This window comes from Scyliorhinus canicula, chromosome 11 (assembly GCF_902713615.1).
Source record: "Scyliorhinus canicula chromosome 11, sScyCan1.1, whole genome shotgun sequence".
In the NCBI taxonomy this organism is placed as follows: Eukaryota; Metazoa; Chordata; class Chondrichthyes; order Carcharhiniformes; family Scyliorhinidae; genus Scyliorhinus; species Scyliorhinus canicula.
Genome location: NC_052156.1, coordinates 124,652,602 through 124,667,115, shown reverse-complemented (window position 1 = coordinate 124,667,115; position 14,514 = coordinate 124,652,602). Strand labels below are relative to the sequence as shown.

Genomic DNA, 14,514 nt, shown 5'->3' with positions numbered 1-14,514 from the left:
GGTAGTGTCTCACTGCATGCTGTGGTAGCTGTAGGTGGTACTGGATGGCAGTAGCAAATGAAACCAACCCAATTGACAGCTCAATAGGGAGTTAGAAGTTGTAACACAGTCTTGAGTAGTTCCAATGATCTTTTAAAAGTTATTATAAACTGTGTGAGCTTCATTTCTATCAGTTATGCAATGATATCAGGATCTTTTGATTCTAGTGTATGAGAAAGGATATATGGAGCCAGAACCAAGAAAAAGCCCATTTTCCCAACAAAATGAATCTTGTTTCAACCTGGTACCTTGACCCAGTTCAATTATTACTCTTGTTAATCGGATTTGTGATTTATTAGAAGTTATTTAATACGATGAACAAACAGACAATTATACCTCTTTATACAGATACAAATTGATAATTTCATGAATTAAAAGAATTAGCAGTAGTGAAAAGTCAGAGCTGCATAAGGCAGTACAAGGCCAACCAGGAACAAATCATCTAATTGCTACAATGTTAATCATGTCGCAAACAAATTGTCTGCATGTTTCCTGTGCATTCTTTTTCCTCCACAACAATCATTATTGTAAGTGGCTTTTTATAATTCTTTTGAGATGTGAAAGTAAATTTAAATTGTTATAGATCATAGAATTTACAGTGCAGAAGGAGGCCATTCGGCCCATCGAGTCTGCACCGGCTCCTGTAAAGAGCACCCTACCCAAGGTTAACACCTCCACCCCATCCCCATAACCCAGTAACCCCACCCAACACTAAGGGCAATTTTGGACACTAAGGGCAATTTATCATGGCCAATCCACCTAACCTGCACATCTTTGGACTGTGGGAGGAAACCGGAGCACCCGGAGGAAACCCACACACACACAGGGAGGATGTGCAGACTCCGCACAGACAGTGACCCAAGCCGGAATCGAACCTGGGACCCTGGAGCTGTGAAGCGATTGTGCTATCCACAATGCTACCGTGCTGCCCTATCAATAAATCAATGTTTTATTTTTTAAATAACCAAACAGGTTTTTCTGATTATGTTTAGAGGAGTGGGGTTAATTGTCTCTGCCCTAATTGTTAACTGATAGTCTTGCTGCTTACAATAATGATTTCCAAGTGATTTGATTAAGTTAGTTTCACTAAACTCACCCTGCCATTCTGTGGGCACAATGGCCTTTGTGATGTGGTATTGTTCTACGCAGATGAAGAGAGTCCAGGGTTAGCCTCTGTGTTCAGTGAGCTGATCTAAGCCATGATGGAATTAAGAGAGGAGGCACTGATATAGTAAAGAGGAAAATCAGCCAAGGTTTCCTCTCCTAGTCGATATCCAGTAACACTGCTTGGAAAGTTACGTATGTGGGCAAAGTTGAGAACAGGATAAGACACTGTTGTGCTGGCCTGAATGGTGAAGTCACCCACGGAATTCACTGTTCCGGCTTCTACTCCTTGGGTAAGGTACCTCTCACAATCGTACCTTAAGGTCAACCACTACTTTCAGGAAAGGAAGAATAAAGAGAGAAAAAGCAAAGGAGAAAACGTGTCTATATAGTAGCCCACATATGTATGGTTTCTGTGTTATTGCAGATTCTCATTTTGAAATTAATCACTAACTTTATGAGCCTATAATCTGATTTTTTTTCCGGTAAGCTCTGTTGCATTTGCAGCCCCATTAAAGGTTAACAATTGCACCAGATGGTGGTAGACCTTAAAAAATGATGCAGCAAATTATTTTTGCTCATCCTTCTACCAGCACAGTGTGTGTCTGTATTTTTGCAGCGCAGTGTGTGTCCGTATTTTTGCAGCACAGTGTGTGTCTGTATTTTTCCAGCACACAAAGCTTAAAATCGGAGACACGAGGACTGAAATATGTTCCTTCAAATCCCTCCCCGTCCTTGCCCCTCCTTATCTCACAGCCGTCTGAGATCAATGCACTCCTTGAGTGCATCTCCGATTATAATTGCTCCACCACTGGTGACTGCCTTCAGCTGTCCAGGCCTTAAGTTCTGGATTTCCCTTTCTACACCTCTCCTCTCTCTCCTTAATGGTGCTTCTTAAAACTTACTGCTTTGATCAGGTTTTTTTATCCCCCCCCCCCCCCCCCTAATATCTGCTTATGTGGCTTGGTGCCAGGTTTTGTCTGATTAAAGCTCCTGCGCAGCACCTTGGGGCACTTTACTGTTCAGGGTGCTCCATAAATTCAGGTTGTTGTTGCAATAAAGCATTGACATAATTACAATAACACTGTTGAAAAATATACTCAACTTTCATTATTCCAAACATTCAAAAGCAGCTGGTCGTATCCTTATCCCCATTATTTCATTCCTCCATTGGCTGTTGTCTTATCTTCTATCTTGAGTTATAGTCCCAGACCTCAAAAGTCATTATTGTGTACGCAGCATGAAATCTAATGAATTGGTTTCGTTTGTGTGGTAAAACATTATCCTTTCATGTCTGGGTTCAGATTCAGTTGAACTCTGCATGCCACCCATGCTAAATAGAGATGCCTGCATTGTAAGCAGTCAATACAGTACAGCATAATGGACTGGTGTTAGACAAGGCATTTCACCATCAAAATGCCCTATTTTGAGTGTCGCCGTTCTGATTCTCCCTCCCTTCTCTTTCAGCAGCATGACCTCTCTTGTTTTCACCTACCCCAGCAGCTTCTTCATCCACCAGTTCCTCTTTCGCTATTTCCAAATTCTACTATATCCAAGAAGCCAATGACTGTAAAGGGAGCATTCCTTTTTGCCACGCACTAACTCAGCCCTTCATTCATTCTATTTCCAACTACATGCCCCAGAGACGTTAAGTACAGAATTATCATCCTCATGACAATGCTGCAGCCCCCTAGTTTGAATTGCTATCAAGTCTTGGACTTAGCTGTGAATTCCATTTTCATTCAAATCTCTCCAACGTGTACATTTCTTTCCTCTTTTATCGACCTTATGCAATCTGAGATATCCAGTACTTTTTCCCTCTTTTGAAAATATCTCTTTTCAAGATACCAATTGACAGACTATTAAATTCATCAACTGTTATTTCAATGAAGTTGGCATATCAGGCTCTTTCTTGCCAATTTATTGAGATCAACTTCATAAAGGGGGCCTTATGCATTCCTTTTTGCACTTCAAATGGAGGATATCCACCTTCAATTATGTGCATTTCCCTTTCCAGATACTGCGATACATGCATGACTTGTACTTTGAGCGTTTTCTAATTTTAATTTCAAATTTGCTGATGTGCATGTAAATTCATTTTTATGCGCGTATAAAAGTATTGAACCAGCGAGCACTTTGATACTCGCCAAATACCTGTTTGGCAATTAATATTTATTCTGGTCACTGATCTCTTTGTTATACCTTTGCAGTGTCACAGCAGATGTGGTTTATGTGCTTCAACGTCTTAGGTACACTTGGGGGTTAATTGCGCTGTAAATAAATTACAACCCTGCAAAGGATAGAGATAGAAATTAAACTGAATTGATGAATAATTTTAAACATTGAACCAAGATTAAGTATGTGGGGCGGGATTCTTCCATACTTTGGCCGGGCCGGAGAATTCCCGCGACTGGGCCTCGCTGCCCCGACGCCGGTACGCGATTCTACGCAGAGCAGCGAATTGGCACCATTGGCGCCGGCGTGGTTGGCGCAGCGCCGGTCGCAGACGCTCTACGCAGCCCTCCTGTGATTCTCCGGCCTGGATGGGCCGAGCAGCCGTAAGAAAAACACCGAGTCCCGCCGGCATCGCTCTAACCTGCTCTGAGCTGGCGGGACTTCGGCGTTGCAGGGTCAGGTGCCGGCCTGTGGGGGGAGAAGGGGGGGTCCGCCCGGCCTATCTGGCTGGGGGCCTCCTTTCCTACGCACCGGCCCCTGTGCCATGTTGCGTCGGGGCCGGCACATTGAAGGAGGCCACTGCGCATGCCCGCGTGGCGCCGGCGCTACTGCGCATTTCCACGCTGGCGCTGGCGCCACCGTGCATGTGCGGATCCTGCAGTGCACAGTTCACGCCAGGATTGGCAGCTGGAGTGGCGCGAACTGCTCCAGCGCCGTGCTGGCCCTCTGTAGGGGCCAGAATTACTCCTGTCAGTGGCCCGTTCACGCCGTCGTAAAATGCGATGGTATTTACGACGCCGTGAACACTCTGCCGCGGGATGGGAGAATCCTGCCCCCGACCTCTCAATTGCCAGACACAGCATGAAACTAGTTGTTGGAATCACTATGTAACTTCAGGAGAATTTCGAATGAATAAATCCATTGACCCTATGGGCTAGCACTCTATCTCGTTGCATGAGGGATTCTGGTTTGAATTCAGCCAAGAACGATGGAGTAGAAGTCTCCTGTCCTGTTGGCTTAAGGACCTTTCATGAAAAAAGTCTCAATCCAGTATTTAGGGCTCACATAATAAACAGCTTAGCTGTAAGTTACTATTTGGGCAAAGAATGCATGGTGTGAGAAATGGGGGGGGGGGGGAAAAACCTCACACTGCTGCAGAAGGAGATGTTGTTCTGGAGATTAGGGTTAAGGTACGTTGTTGATGGAGAGAAACTGGAGTTTTACTCGACATTTGTAGTTAACCTTGGAGAGCACGGTACTGATGATGGACAATACTGAGCAAGTCGACTATAGTCAAAATTGCAACACTGACATCCCTCAGCATGATGGCAATGTAACATTCAACTTTTATGCTAAGAAAAAATGAAAAATAGTGAAACCTGTTGTCCAATGATCTATTGAAAAGGATGCTTTCTTGCTAATGGTCGAATTCTGTTTCAAATTGAAGATATGATCAGCTTGAATTTTCTTTTTAAATTTAGAGTACCCAATTTTTTTGTTTTTCCAATTAAGGGGCAATTTAGTGTGCCCAATGTGGTAGTCACCACTGTTGTATTATACTGTATATACTGCACTGCATACAAGGGTATTACGGTAAGGCCCCTGTACTACAGGTACAAGAGTAGATCCCTGCCTGCTGGTTCCGCCCAGTAGGTGGAGTATAAATGTGTGTGCTCTCCGAACTGCAGCCATTTCGGAAGCAGCTGTAGGAGGCCACACATCTCTGTGTAATAAAGCCTCGATTACTCTCTACTCTTGTCTAGTCGTAATTGATAGTGCATCAGCCAACCCACCTAATCTGCACATCTTTGTTGTGGGGGTGCAACCCACGCAGACATGGGGAGAATGTGCAAACTCCACATGGACAGTGACCCAGGACCGGGATTCAAACCTGGGTCCTCAGTGCCGCAGTCCCAGTGCTAATCACTGTGCCACCATGCTGCCCTTGATCAGCTTGAATTTTGTATTAAATCCGCATATTGCCGATGGCCACTTTTACAACAGGCAAACCAGTCCTTTGTGTTCAATAGTAACCTTGTGATTATAGCAAACACTAATGCCACTTTCACTGCTTCGAGGCCATTGACTCAGTTTGGACGTAATTAATTTGGTTTGGAATTCCTGCATCAGATCGCGATAAAGTCCATTGGGATGATCAGCTGTGGAAGCATCACACCAGCCTGCAGCTGAAGCTGATCCCCCAACACCCAGGGTTAAGTTTGTAATGTAGTTCCTCTACGTTTCCAACTTCATCACTGCTTTGAACTTCCGCTTTCAGCAGACTGAACAAATTGTGAGAGAATAATTGCACACCCACTTATCAAGGACAGCTCCTTACAATGTGCAAAATACCTACAATTTTCCTTCTCACTCTGTGCAGAAGCAGCCAATCTCGACTCAGTGCCTCCCCTAAATATGGGGGTGCATCATAACATTTATTTCAGGGTGCAAGGACGGTTTTATAAGATGCAGCTGAAACAAGAAATACGACTGCTTAACCTTTGCAGTACTAATTGCGGAAAATTAAGGCTTTCTCTTGCAAAAAGTAGCTTTAGTCACCAAGATATCACCCTGTTTTGAAAAAATGCAACTGATGTCCCTCTATCGGGCCCTGAATGACCAAAGAGGTGGATGGAACGAGTCTTTGGCATGGCCCTCCTATAATGGTTGCTTTGTTGTGTAAAAAGGTAAGTTGAAAGGTCTTCGGGTGGGATTTATGTTTTTTTAATTCAAAATGGAATAACATTGTATGGGGTGGAATTTTCTGTGGGGTTGCAGCCAGGTTGATGCACCCAAAATTGCCGTCATTCATGAACCAATGCCTATTTACAGCCAGTTTTCTTTCAATCTCATTCCAATATACACCAGAATGTAAGAATGGACATAAATAAGTGGAAATCAACAAAAGCAATTAGGTTCCTTGAGAAGTGTATATTCTTTCACCAAGTGCGAAAATGAAAGTTTGAGGCCGTCAGCTATTCTTCGCATTATTCAAAACCTGTTTCAGAATATGTACTCGTGGAAGCTTTTCAATTTTTACTGTGACTGAAAAAATGCATTTCAGAAAAGGGAAACTATAGTGCGTGATTCAGTGAGGGTAAATGTGAAAAAATGCTCAAGAATAGCAATATAATAACCCAAGAAAATTGGATGCGTTTTCTGCAACATCTAAAACTCTGGGCTTGAATTACGACTGGCTGTGAACACTTCTGAAAGGCCTGCGACAGAGGCAGAGCCATTATAATGAGTCAAGTTGCATTCAAAGGCACCAATAGATTTAAACGAACAAGGAAATTTGGGCACAGGATATTATACATGTGTAGCCCACGTTTGAAAAACCACGCACATTCTAATTTCCACTCATCGTCAGTATCTACATTTACTCCTTTTGAACGCATGGATATAATTATGTATCAGTGTTAGTTCATTTTCGGAGTAACAAAAATACCAAAATTGTGGAGTCAAAATAAAACGAGCTTCACAACTTGGAGTCAATTTCTGTACTTTATGCAATGTAGGATCAGAATAAACAGACACATTCAGTTTCATGTGGATTGATTAGCTTAATGCACATTAGGACCATTAAGCCTATCCATTTCTTAATAACGTGCATTCTAGAGATGTGAAGTTCATTTTATTTGAAAGTATTTTCCCAAAAAGAGAGTGAGATAGTCGGGAGTAAATAGATATATATCCTGGTACCAGAAACACTCTGGAAATGGAATAAGTGGTGTCGTTTTAATCACCTGGCAACATATTTTAAAGTATGCTTCAAAGAAGGTTGGTTTAATATACAGTGAGAACAATAGAAGCTAATATATATTTAGAGAACATAATATAGGATGCTTATTTATTCAACAAGACTATTGATATAAGGTTATATCATAGAGTAATTACATCTCAGGAGAGTGTCATCTTGTCCACTTTGTCCGTGCTGGCCCTGTGCAAGAGCAACTTAGCCTGACCCACTACCCCCCCCCCCCCCCCCCCCCCCCCCCCCCCGCTTCTCTTTGTAAACCTTTTCCCTTTAGCTACTTATCCAGTTCCCTCTTGGCAGCCACAATTGAATCTGCCTCCACCACACTCTTAGGTTGTGTATTCTAATTACTCGCTGTGTTAAAAGGTTTTTCCTCGGGCAGCACGGTGGCACAGTGGTTAGCACTGCTGCCTCATAGCACCAGAGACCCGGCTTCAACCTGGCCTTCGGTGACTGTGTAGAGTTTGCACATTCTCCCTTCTCTTGGGTAGAAGTTCTCCCTGTGTCGGCCTGGGTTTCCTCCGGGTGCCCCGACTTCCTCCCACAGTCCACAGATTTGGAGAGTAGGTGAATGGGCCGTGCCAAATTGACCCTTTGTGCCCAAAGTTTAAGTGGGGTTGCAGGGATAGGGTGGGGGGTCTGGGTTTCGGCACGGTGCTCTTTCAGGGGGTTCAGTGCAGACTCAGTAGGCTGAATGGCCTCCTGCACTGTAGTGATTCTGTGATTCTATGTTGCTATTGGGTCTTTTGCTAATCACCTTACATTGGTCTTCTCTAGATCACAATTTTTCAGCCAATGCCGGTAGTTTCTCTTATCTACTCTGTTTGGATCACTCGTCACGATATCAATTCTTTCCTCTTCACCGTCTCTATGGACAACAGCTCCAGCTTTTCCAATCTAACTGTATAACTGAAGTTGATCACACCTGGGAATCACTCTCGTAAATCTTTTCTGCACTCTCTCTCTAAAGACTTAACATTTTTCCTAAAATGAGGTACATTCCTGGATACAATACTCTAGTTGAGGCCAAATAGCGTTTTATAAAGGTTTGTTATGGTTTCCTCTCTTTTGTACGCCATGCCTTTATTTTTAAAGTCCAGGATCTCGTATCGCCCTTTTAACCACTTTCAACGATTTGTACACTAATACCCAAAGGTCTCTCTGTCTCGGAATCTCTTTAAAATTTTCTCCCCACCATAATGTATAACTTCACACTTCTCTGCATTGAAATTCGTATGACATGTGTCCACTCCTTTCCCCAGTCTGTGTCCTCTGAAAGTCCATCACTATCCACCTCACACTTCACAATACTTTCAACCTTTGTGTCATCTGCAAATTATTAAATTGTGCCCTATCTAAGCCATTAAAATATATCAATGAAAGCTGTGATCCTAACACCGACAGTCAGTGAAACCCCTACATACCTTCCTCGAGTCCAACAAAACAACCATTCGCCACTGCTCCCTCATTCATGCATTCTCTGGGCGGGATTTACTGACCTCCTGGCATTTCCCGTTGACAGCACCCCTTACCGTCGGGAACCCCACGTGCAGGCGAGGGACCAGAATTTCCCGCCAGCGTGAACAGCCAGTAAATCCCGCCCACGATTTTTACATAATTCTGTCAGCATAACAAAATGTAGACCAGTAAAACAAAGCGTGGGGGCACTTCAGTGTGCGTTGTAAGTCACTTTGAAGGGCATGTACACGGCAAAGCCTGCCCCCCCCCCCCCCACCCCAGACCAGTTTTCCCATTCCTTGGGGGCGATTCTGCCAAATGGAGCCCGAGTGTTCGCCGCGCCAACCGGGCATGCGCAATTGGGCCGCACCAACCTGCACATGCGCGGGGACTTCTTACGTGCGCCACCCCGACTCCACATGGCATCGGTGTTCAGGGGCCGGCCGCGCAGGAAAGTAGGCCCGGGGGGGGAGAGGCCGGCCCGCCGATTGGTGGGCCCCGATCGCAGGCCAGACCCCAACGGAGGCCCCCGCCCCCCCGGGGACGAGGCCCCGCCCTCTGACCCTTCGCACAGAGTTCCCGCCGGCAGCGACCAGGGGTGAAATGCGCTGGCGGGACTCTGTCGTATGCGTGCAGCCGCTCGGCCCATCCAAGCCGGAGAATTGGCAGCCGTGCCGCGTCAAACGCGGCGGCACAATTGGCGCTGATTCTCCGCACCTCAACGTCTGGAACGTCGTGCCACGGTTGCGGCGATTCTACGGCCCGCGCGGGGCTCGGAAAATCGCCCCCCTCTTGTCCCTTTCTCTCTGGTCAGAACTTTCTTGATTTCAATACCGCGGACCTCATTGAAGGCTATTCCTGTATGATTGTCATTTTCCATGTAGGCAGACAGCCCAGGTGCCGGGATTTTGGCGGGGGCGGGAATCGCGCCGCGCCAGTCGGCTGCCGCTGGCAGCGCCCCCCCCCGGCGATTCTCCAGCCCGCAATGGGCCGAGTGGCCGTCCGTTTTCGGTGGGTCCCGCCTGCGTAAATCACATCAAGTCCTTACCGGCGGAACCTGGCTCCGCGGGTGGCCTGCAGAGTCCTCGGGGGGTGTGGGGGGGGGGGGGGGGGAGTGGGGGGGGGGGGGGTCTGGCCCCGGAGGGTGCCCCCACAGTGGCCTAGCCTGCGATCGGGACCACCCATCCGCGGGCGGGCCTGTGGCGTGGGGGCACTCTTTCCATCCACACCAGTTGCTGTCAACCTCTGCCATGGCGGGTGCAGAGAAGAATCCCCCTGCACATGCGCTGGGATGACGCCAGCACACGCTGGCGCTCTTGTGCATGCACCGGCTGGCAAAGGCCCTTTGGCGGCGGTTGGCGTGGCGCCAAGCCTTTCCGCGCCTGCTGGCACGGCGTGAAATACTCCGGCGCCGGCCTAGCCCTTGAAGGTGCGGCAGATTCTGCACCTTCGGGGCGGCCCGACGCCGGAGTGGTTCACGCCCCGTCAGTTCGCGGAGATTCCCGCCCAGGATTTTTGTCATCAGTAAACTGTTTCAGTCAGCAACAAAAAAAAGCGGCAACAAAGTAAAACGACATTTGGTTGTTGCGATAGTCTGTATCAGGGTACTTTGTGGCCTGTAACATTGGTTGCCATTATGTCTCTATAACTGCCTCACGGCGCTGAGGACCTGGGTTCGATCCTGGCCCCAGCCACTGTCCGTGTGGATATGCACATTCTCCCTGTGACTGCATGCGTCTCACCTCCACAACCCAAAACGTTATGTAGGGTAGATGGTTTGGCTGAATTGCACCTTAATTGGAAAAAAATTATTGGATACTCTAAATTTATGGGGGGAAAAATGTCTCTCCAACTGATGCAATGTGACAATCCAGCCTAAGAGTAACATGGTCTTCTAAACTCTCATGTGCTTTCATTTCACAAGATTTTGGCATACAGTGAGTATATGGTTTCACCCACAATTTATAACCCTGAAAGGATTATCATGACCACTTTAATTCCAAAGGTCTTGGGCGGGATTCTCTGCAGCCCCACGCCAAAATCGCATTTAGCGCAAGGCGGAGAATCAATGTTTATGTGGGAATTGTGTCCGGTTGGAGAATCGTTGGGGAGGGGTCCTCTGTCAGGATTATGGGGCATGGCTGGGAGGCCATTGACAGTGCCCCCCCCCCAACGATTCTCCAAGCAAAACAGGCCTAGTTCCTGATGGCGTGATTCTAACCATGTATTGCCAGTCAAGAATCTCAGTGCGGACTCAGTCTGCGGCCACCCTGGTGGGGGGCGGGGAGATTGAGCACCAGGTGAGGCCTCATGGGCAGCCGGGGCAGCGATCAGGCGGCTCGGATCCGCGGGCGCATGCCACCTCGATGTCGGTCCGCGGTCTGAGTCCGCCATGACGCACGGTGCGGACACAGCAGGCCGCCGCCGTGCGCGTGCGTGGACTCCCGACCGGAAGTGGGGGGGCCGTATCCGCAGCCAGAGTTGCGAGAAGCACTCTGGGGCCCTGCTGGCCCCTTGCAGGTAAGTGAATTTCTCTTGACTTTTCTAAGGAAAATCAAGAGTGAAACGCCAGCGTTTTTACACCGACGTGGGGACATAGCCCATTTTTGGAAAATCTAGCTCGTTGTCTACATCTGTGATTATGAACACAAATCAGCTATTGAAGTTTGCAGGATTTATATAACTAAAACTCAAATGGTAACCACACAAGTTAGTGGAGGACCTTGGAGTATTCGTCCACAGACTCTTAAATGTCGATAACGTACTTAAGTAGGCATGTGGAATGCTTTATTTTATTAGTCAAGACACAGAGAAGGTTATGCCAGAACTGAATGTTATTGCATTGCATGGAGAGGATACAGAGAAGATTTATGAGGATGTTGCCAGGCATGGAAAATATTAGCTCTGGGGAAGATGTGATAGGCTGGGTTTGGCTTCCTTGGAGCAAAGGAGGTTGAGGGGAGATTTAGTTGAGGTGTATAAAATTGAGTAACCTCGATAGAATAAATAGGAATGACTTATTTACCTTTAGCAGGGTGATTAAAAGCCAGCGGGGACATAGATTTAAAGTAATTGGTGAAAGGATTAGACGGGAAATGAAGAAAAACTGCATTAACCTCTCAAGCCGGTGACTGAGACCTGGTGAAAGGGTCTGCCTGAAAGGGTGATCGAGGCAGAAACTCACTACATTTAAAAAGTAATTTGATGCCTATTTGAAGAACCATGACGCACAGGGCTACGGATATAATGCAGAAAGGTGGGATTGAGTAGTGAATAAGGGCAGGAGAACAGTGGAAGGGGTGCTGAGGAAGGTGGTACTGTTTGTGTAAGCCATTTTGGCTGGGATTTGTCACTGGTGGGGGAGGGGGTGATGGTATTACTATTTTGTTCTTGTTGGGAGATGTTTAAAATTGTTAAAATTATAAATGCCTCAATAAAATATTTTCATTAAAAAAAAATGAATACAAACTCCCCTGTCACATAAGGAGTGAAACAAGTGTATTTCGCTGACACTGTGGTATCTAGTAATTTCTGAATCATGCTGGACTCCACACATTTCAATGTCTATTTAGGTGGGATCGTAACACTGACTTAGACTCTGTGCAACCCGAGAGTATAAAAATATTCAAAATGTGATCAGTTGAAATCTTTGCAAAAGATGCACACGGGCCCAATGTTGACCTTCGTTGATCTTTACCTTGATTTCATTATGAATTAGCTCTCATAATAATTGATTCATCATCTTTTATGATCCAAGAATGTGTAAAACATCATTTTGAAACTAGCACCGTTCCAGATTGTGCGATAATCTAAATTACCCCCTCGTTAGTTTTGTTGCTCATTAGGACACTGAATGTTCCAACATCTGGAAAGTCCTTCCATAAACAAAAGTGACACGTGATTGGGTGCAAAGCTGTTCATGTGGATGTTCAGCAGGACACTTGTTGAGAAAATAATTGAGTTCAACTGATGCACGAATGTTATTCTCAATTCTTCTTGAGATCAAGTTAAAGCTTTCAGTACTCAGTTGAATTAATTTCTATTCAATGCGTTGATGGTGTCAACTCTGCATACTCATGATCAACAAGATTTTTTAAGGGAAACAGTATTTCTGAAGGCTGTGAGGTTCAGTCTGAACAAAATAATAGGCTGACATTCATTTCCCATGACCACAGTCTCTTTGGAGCCAATGGATACAATTTACATCACACTTAAATTCTGGAGGTCATGTGAGCATTAAGTGAAGAAGTATGTTGTATGTTAGCTAAAAGAAACTATTTTTCAAAGTAAGGTACAATAGGAATTCCGTTTGCAAATAATAAGCTGTGTTCTTAATCTGCTTCTGGCAGTTCACAATTAGGATGTGCTTTTTTGATTAGATAAAGCATTTAGCTGAATATTAGTTAACCTGTGGCCCTCAATACAAGCATATCTACCTCATGCCAAACTAATTTGAGTGAAAATGTCCTCTATTGATTACTGGCTGTCACAAGCAATAGTGAAAGCAAGAATTGTGCTTGACTGAACATAAGTAAAATCCATAGAGAAATGTAGAGGAATGTTCTCCAAGGTGCTGGGGGTAAGTTACAAGTCAGTCCTACTTCTGCTGTGAGTGAAACATTCCCAGATTTACTGGAAAAGCCTGGTACGGTCTCTTTTGCAAATTTGTGTTCAGGTAGGATGGTCTAAAGACTAATGACAATCTAAAAATGTATTACAGTTACATTTGAGACGATAATGTGGTTAACAGTGTGATGATTATGATGTTTTAACAACCAGCTTGAGGCAGGTTGCTGCTGATTTGCTCTGGGTGGAATATTCTTGTGCATGCTTGTGTTGATCGTACAGTTAAACTCGTTGCTTTATTTAAATGGTATCAGAATATGGTACATTGTCCTGGGTTTTAACAGATATGAGCAGCAGTTGCTTGCTTTTCTTGTGGTAATTAGTTGAATGTTGTCAGCTGTATAATTCAAGATATGGTTGACTATATGCAGACATATTAATCCATTTTGCAGTACCTTCCTGACGCAGCCTTCCTGTGTTGAACGTAAAAAGATACCTAGCTCCTTCACCAGATTCGCACAGCTGCAGAAGTAGTGGAGGTTTAAAGCCAAGGAATTAAATCTTCATTTATAGGGATGCATTTCCTGGCATTTCATCTGGAAACACTGCAGTGAGCTGTCAGAAGAAGCTCGAGCTACAATGTGTACAGGGATCGTCATTTAAATCCACAAGAGATAGACGGGAGGCTTATTATTTTCTGTCCAGAAAAATTATATTGTAGAATTGCAGCTTGTCTAGTTATGATGATTCATTAGGACAGAGCATAATTATTCTGCTAATTCTATAAGCATATTGCAGTACATCATCTCTGTAGGATTACCTCCCACTGCAAGGTCGTTGACTAGTTTTGGAGGGTTTTTTTTTCCTTTCCCTTATCTTCAGCTTTCTGGGAGGATTCTTATTTACATCACTGAATCTTTCAGGTGTTGAAAATTAACCTTCTGGGTCACAGAAAACGAATCCTAGCATCACTTGGAGACAGACTTCACGACGAGCCTCCTCAGAAACCTCCGCGAACAATTACTTTGAGGGTAAGCCATTTTCATGCAATGTTGAATTAATACGGCTGTTCGCATGAAATGTAGCACGGTGTAATTTTAATTAGCACATCTTAGGCCAATCTTCAGCACTGGCATGTATCATTATTAGCTGCTTGCCTCAGTAATCTTTCCTGTTCCATGACCACCACCAACATTCTTTGTTCTGTCTGTGAGAATATTCCCTGAAGATCTTCCAAGCAATATTGTGAAATTAAGAAATGGGAGGTTGGGGGGGGGGGGGGGGGGGGGTCTCATTTCAGTATTTTTTTTATTGTTGTGACCTTTTGTTCAAATGCAGGCTGCAAAATATCTGTCAAATCTTTCAGTGGGTGTCAAAGAAATGAAAATCAATAACTGTTCTCATTAAAAAGTAAA

General features: G+C 45.1%; 1 protein-coding gene across 24 annotated transcripts in view; it reads left to right on the top strand.

Annotated features, from left to right (window-relative positions):
• Positions 1-14,514, top strand: part of anks1b (ankyrin repeat and sterile alpha motif domain containing 1B) — a 1,080,298-nt gene that overhangs the window by 1,019,576 nt on the left and 46,208 nt on the right. For 21 of the 24 annotated variants that reach the window (XR_005462295.1, XM_038811308.1, XM_038811309.1 and 18 more), the window contains one exon: positions 14,023-14,130. Coding sequence is in view for 14 of the 24 variants with exons in the window: in XM_038811308.1 (XP_038667236.1) it covers positions 14,023-14,130 (108 nt within the window). In the remaining 10 variants the exon portion in view is untranslated. Of the gene's footprint in view, positions 1-13,132; positions 13,209-13,544; positions 14,131-14,514 lie in introns of those variants that run through there. The other 3 variants (XM_038811318.1, XM_038811323.1, XM_038811321.1) reach the window with 3 other exon arrangements.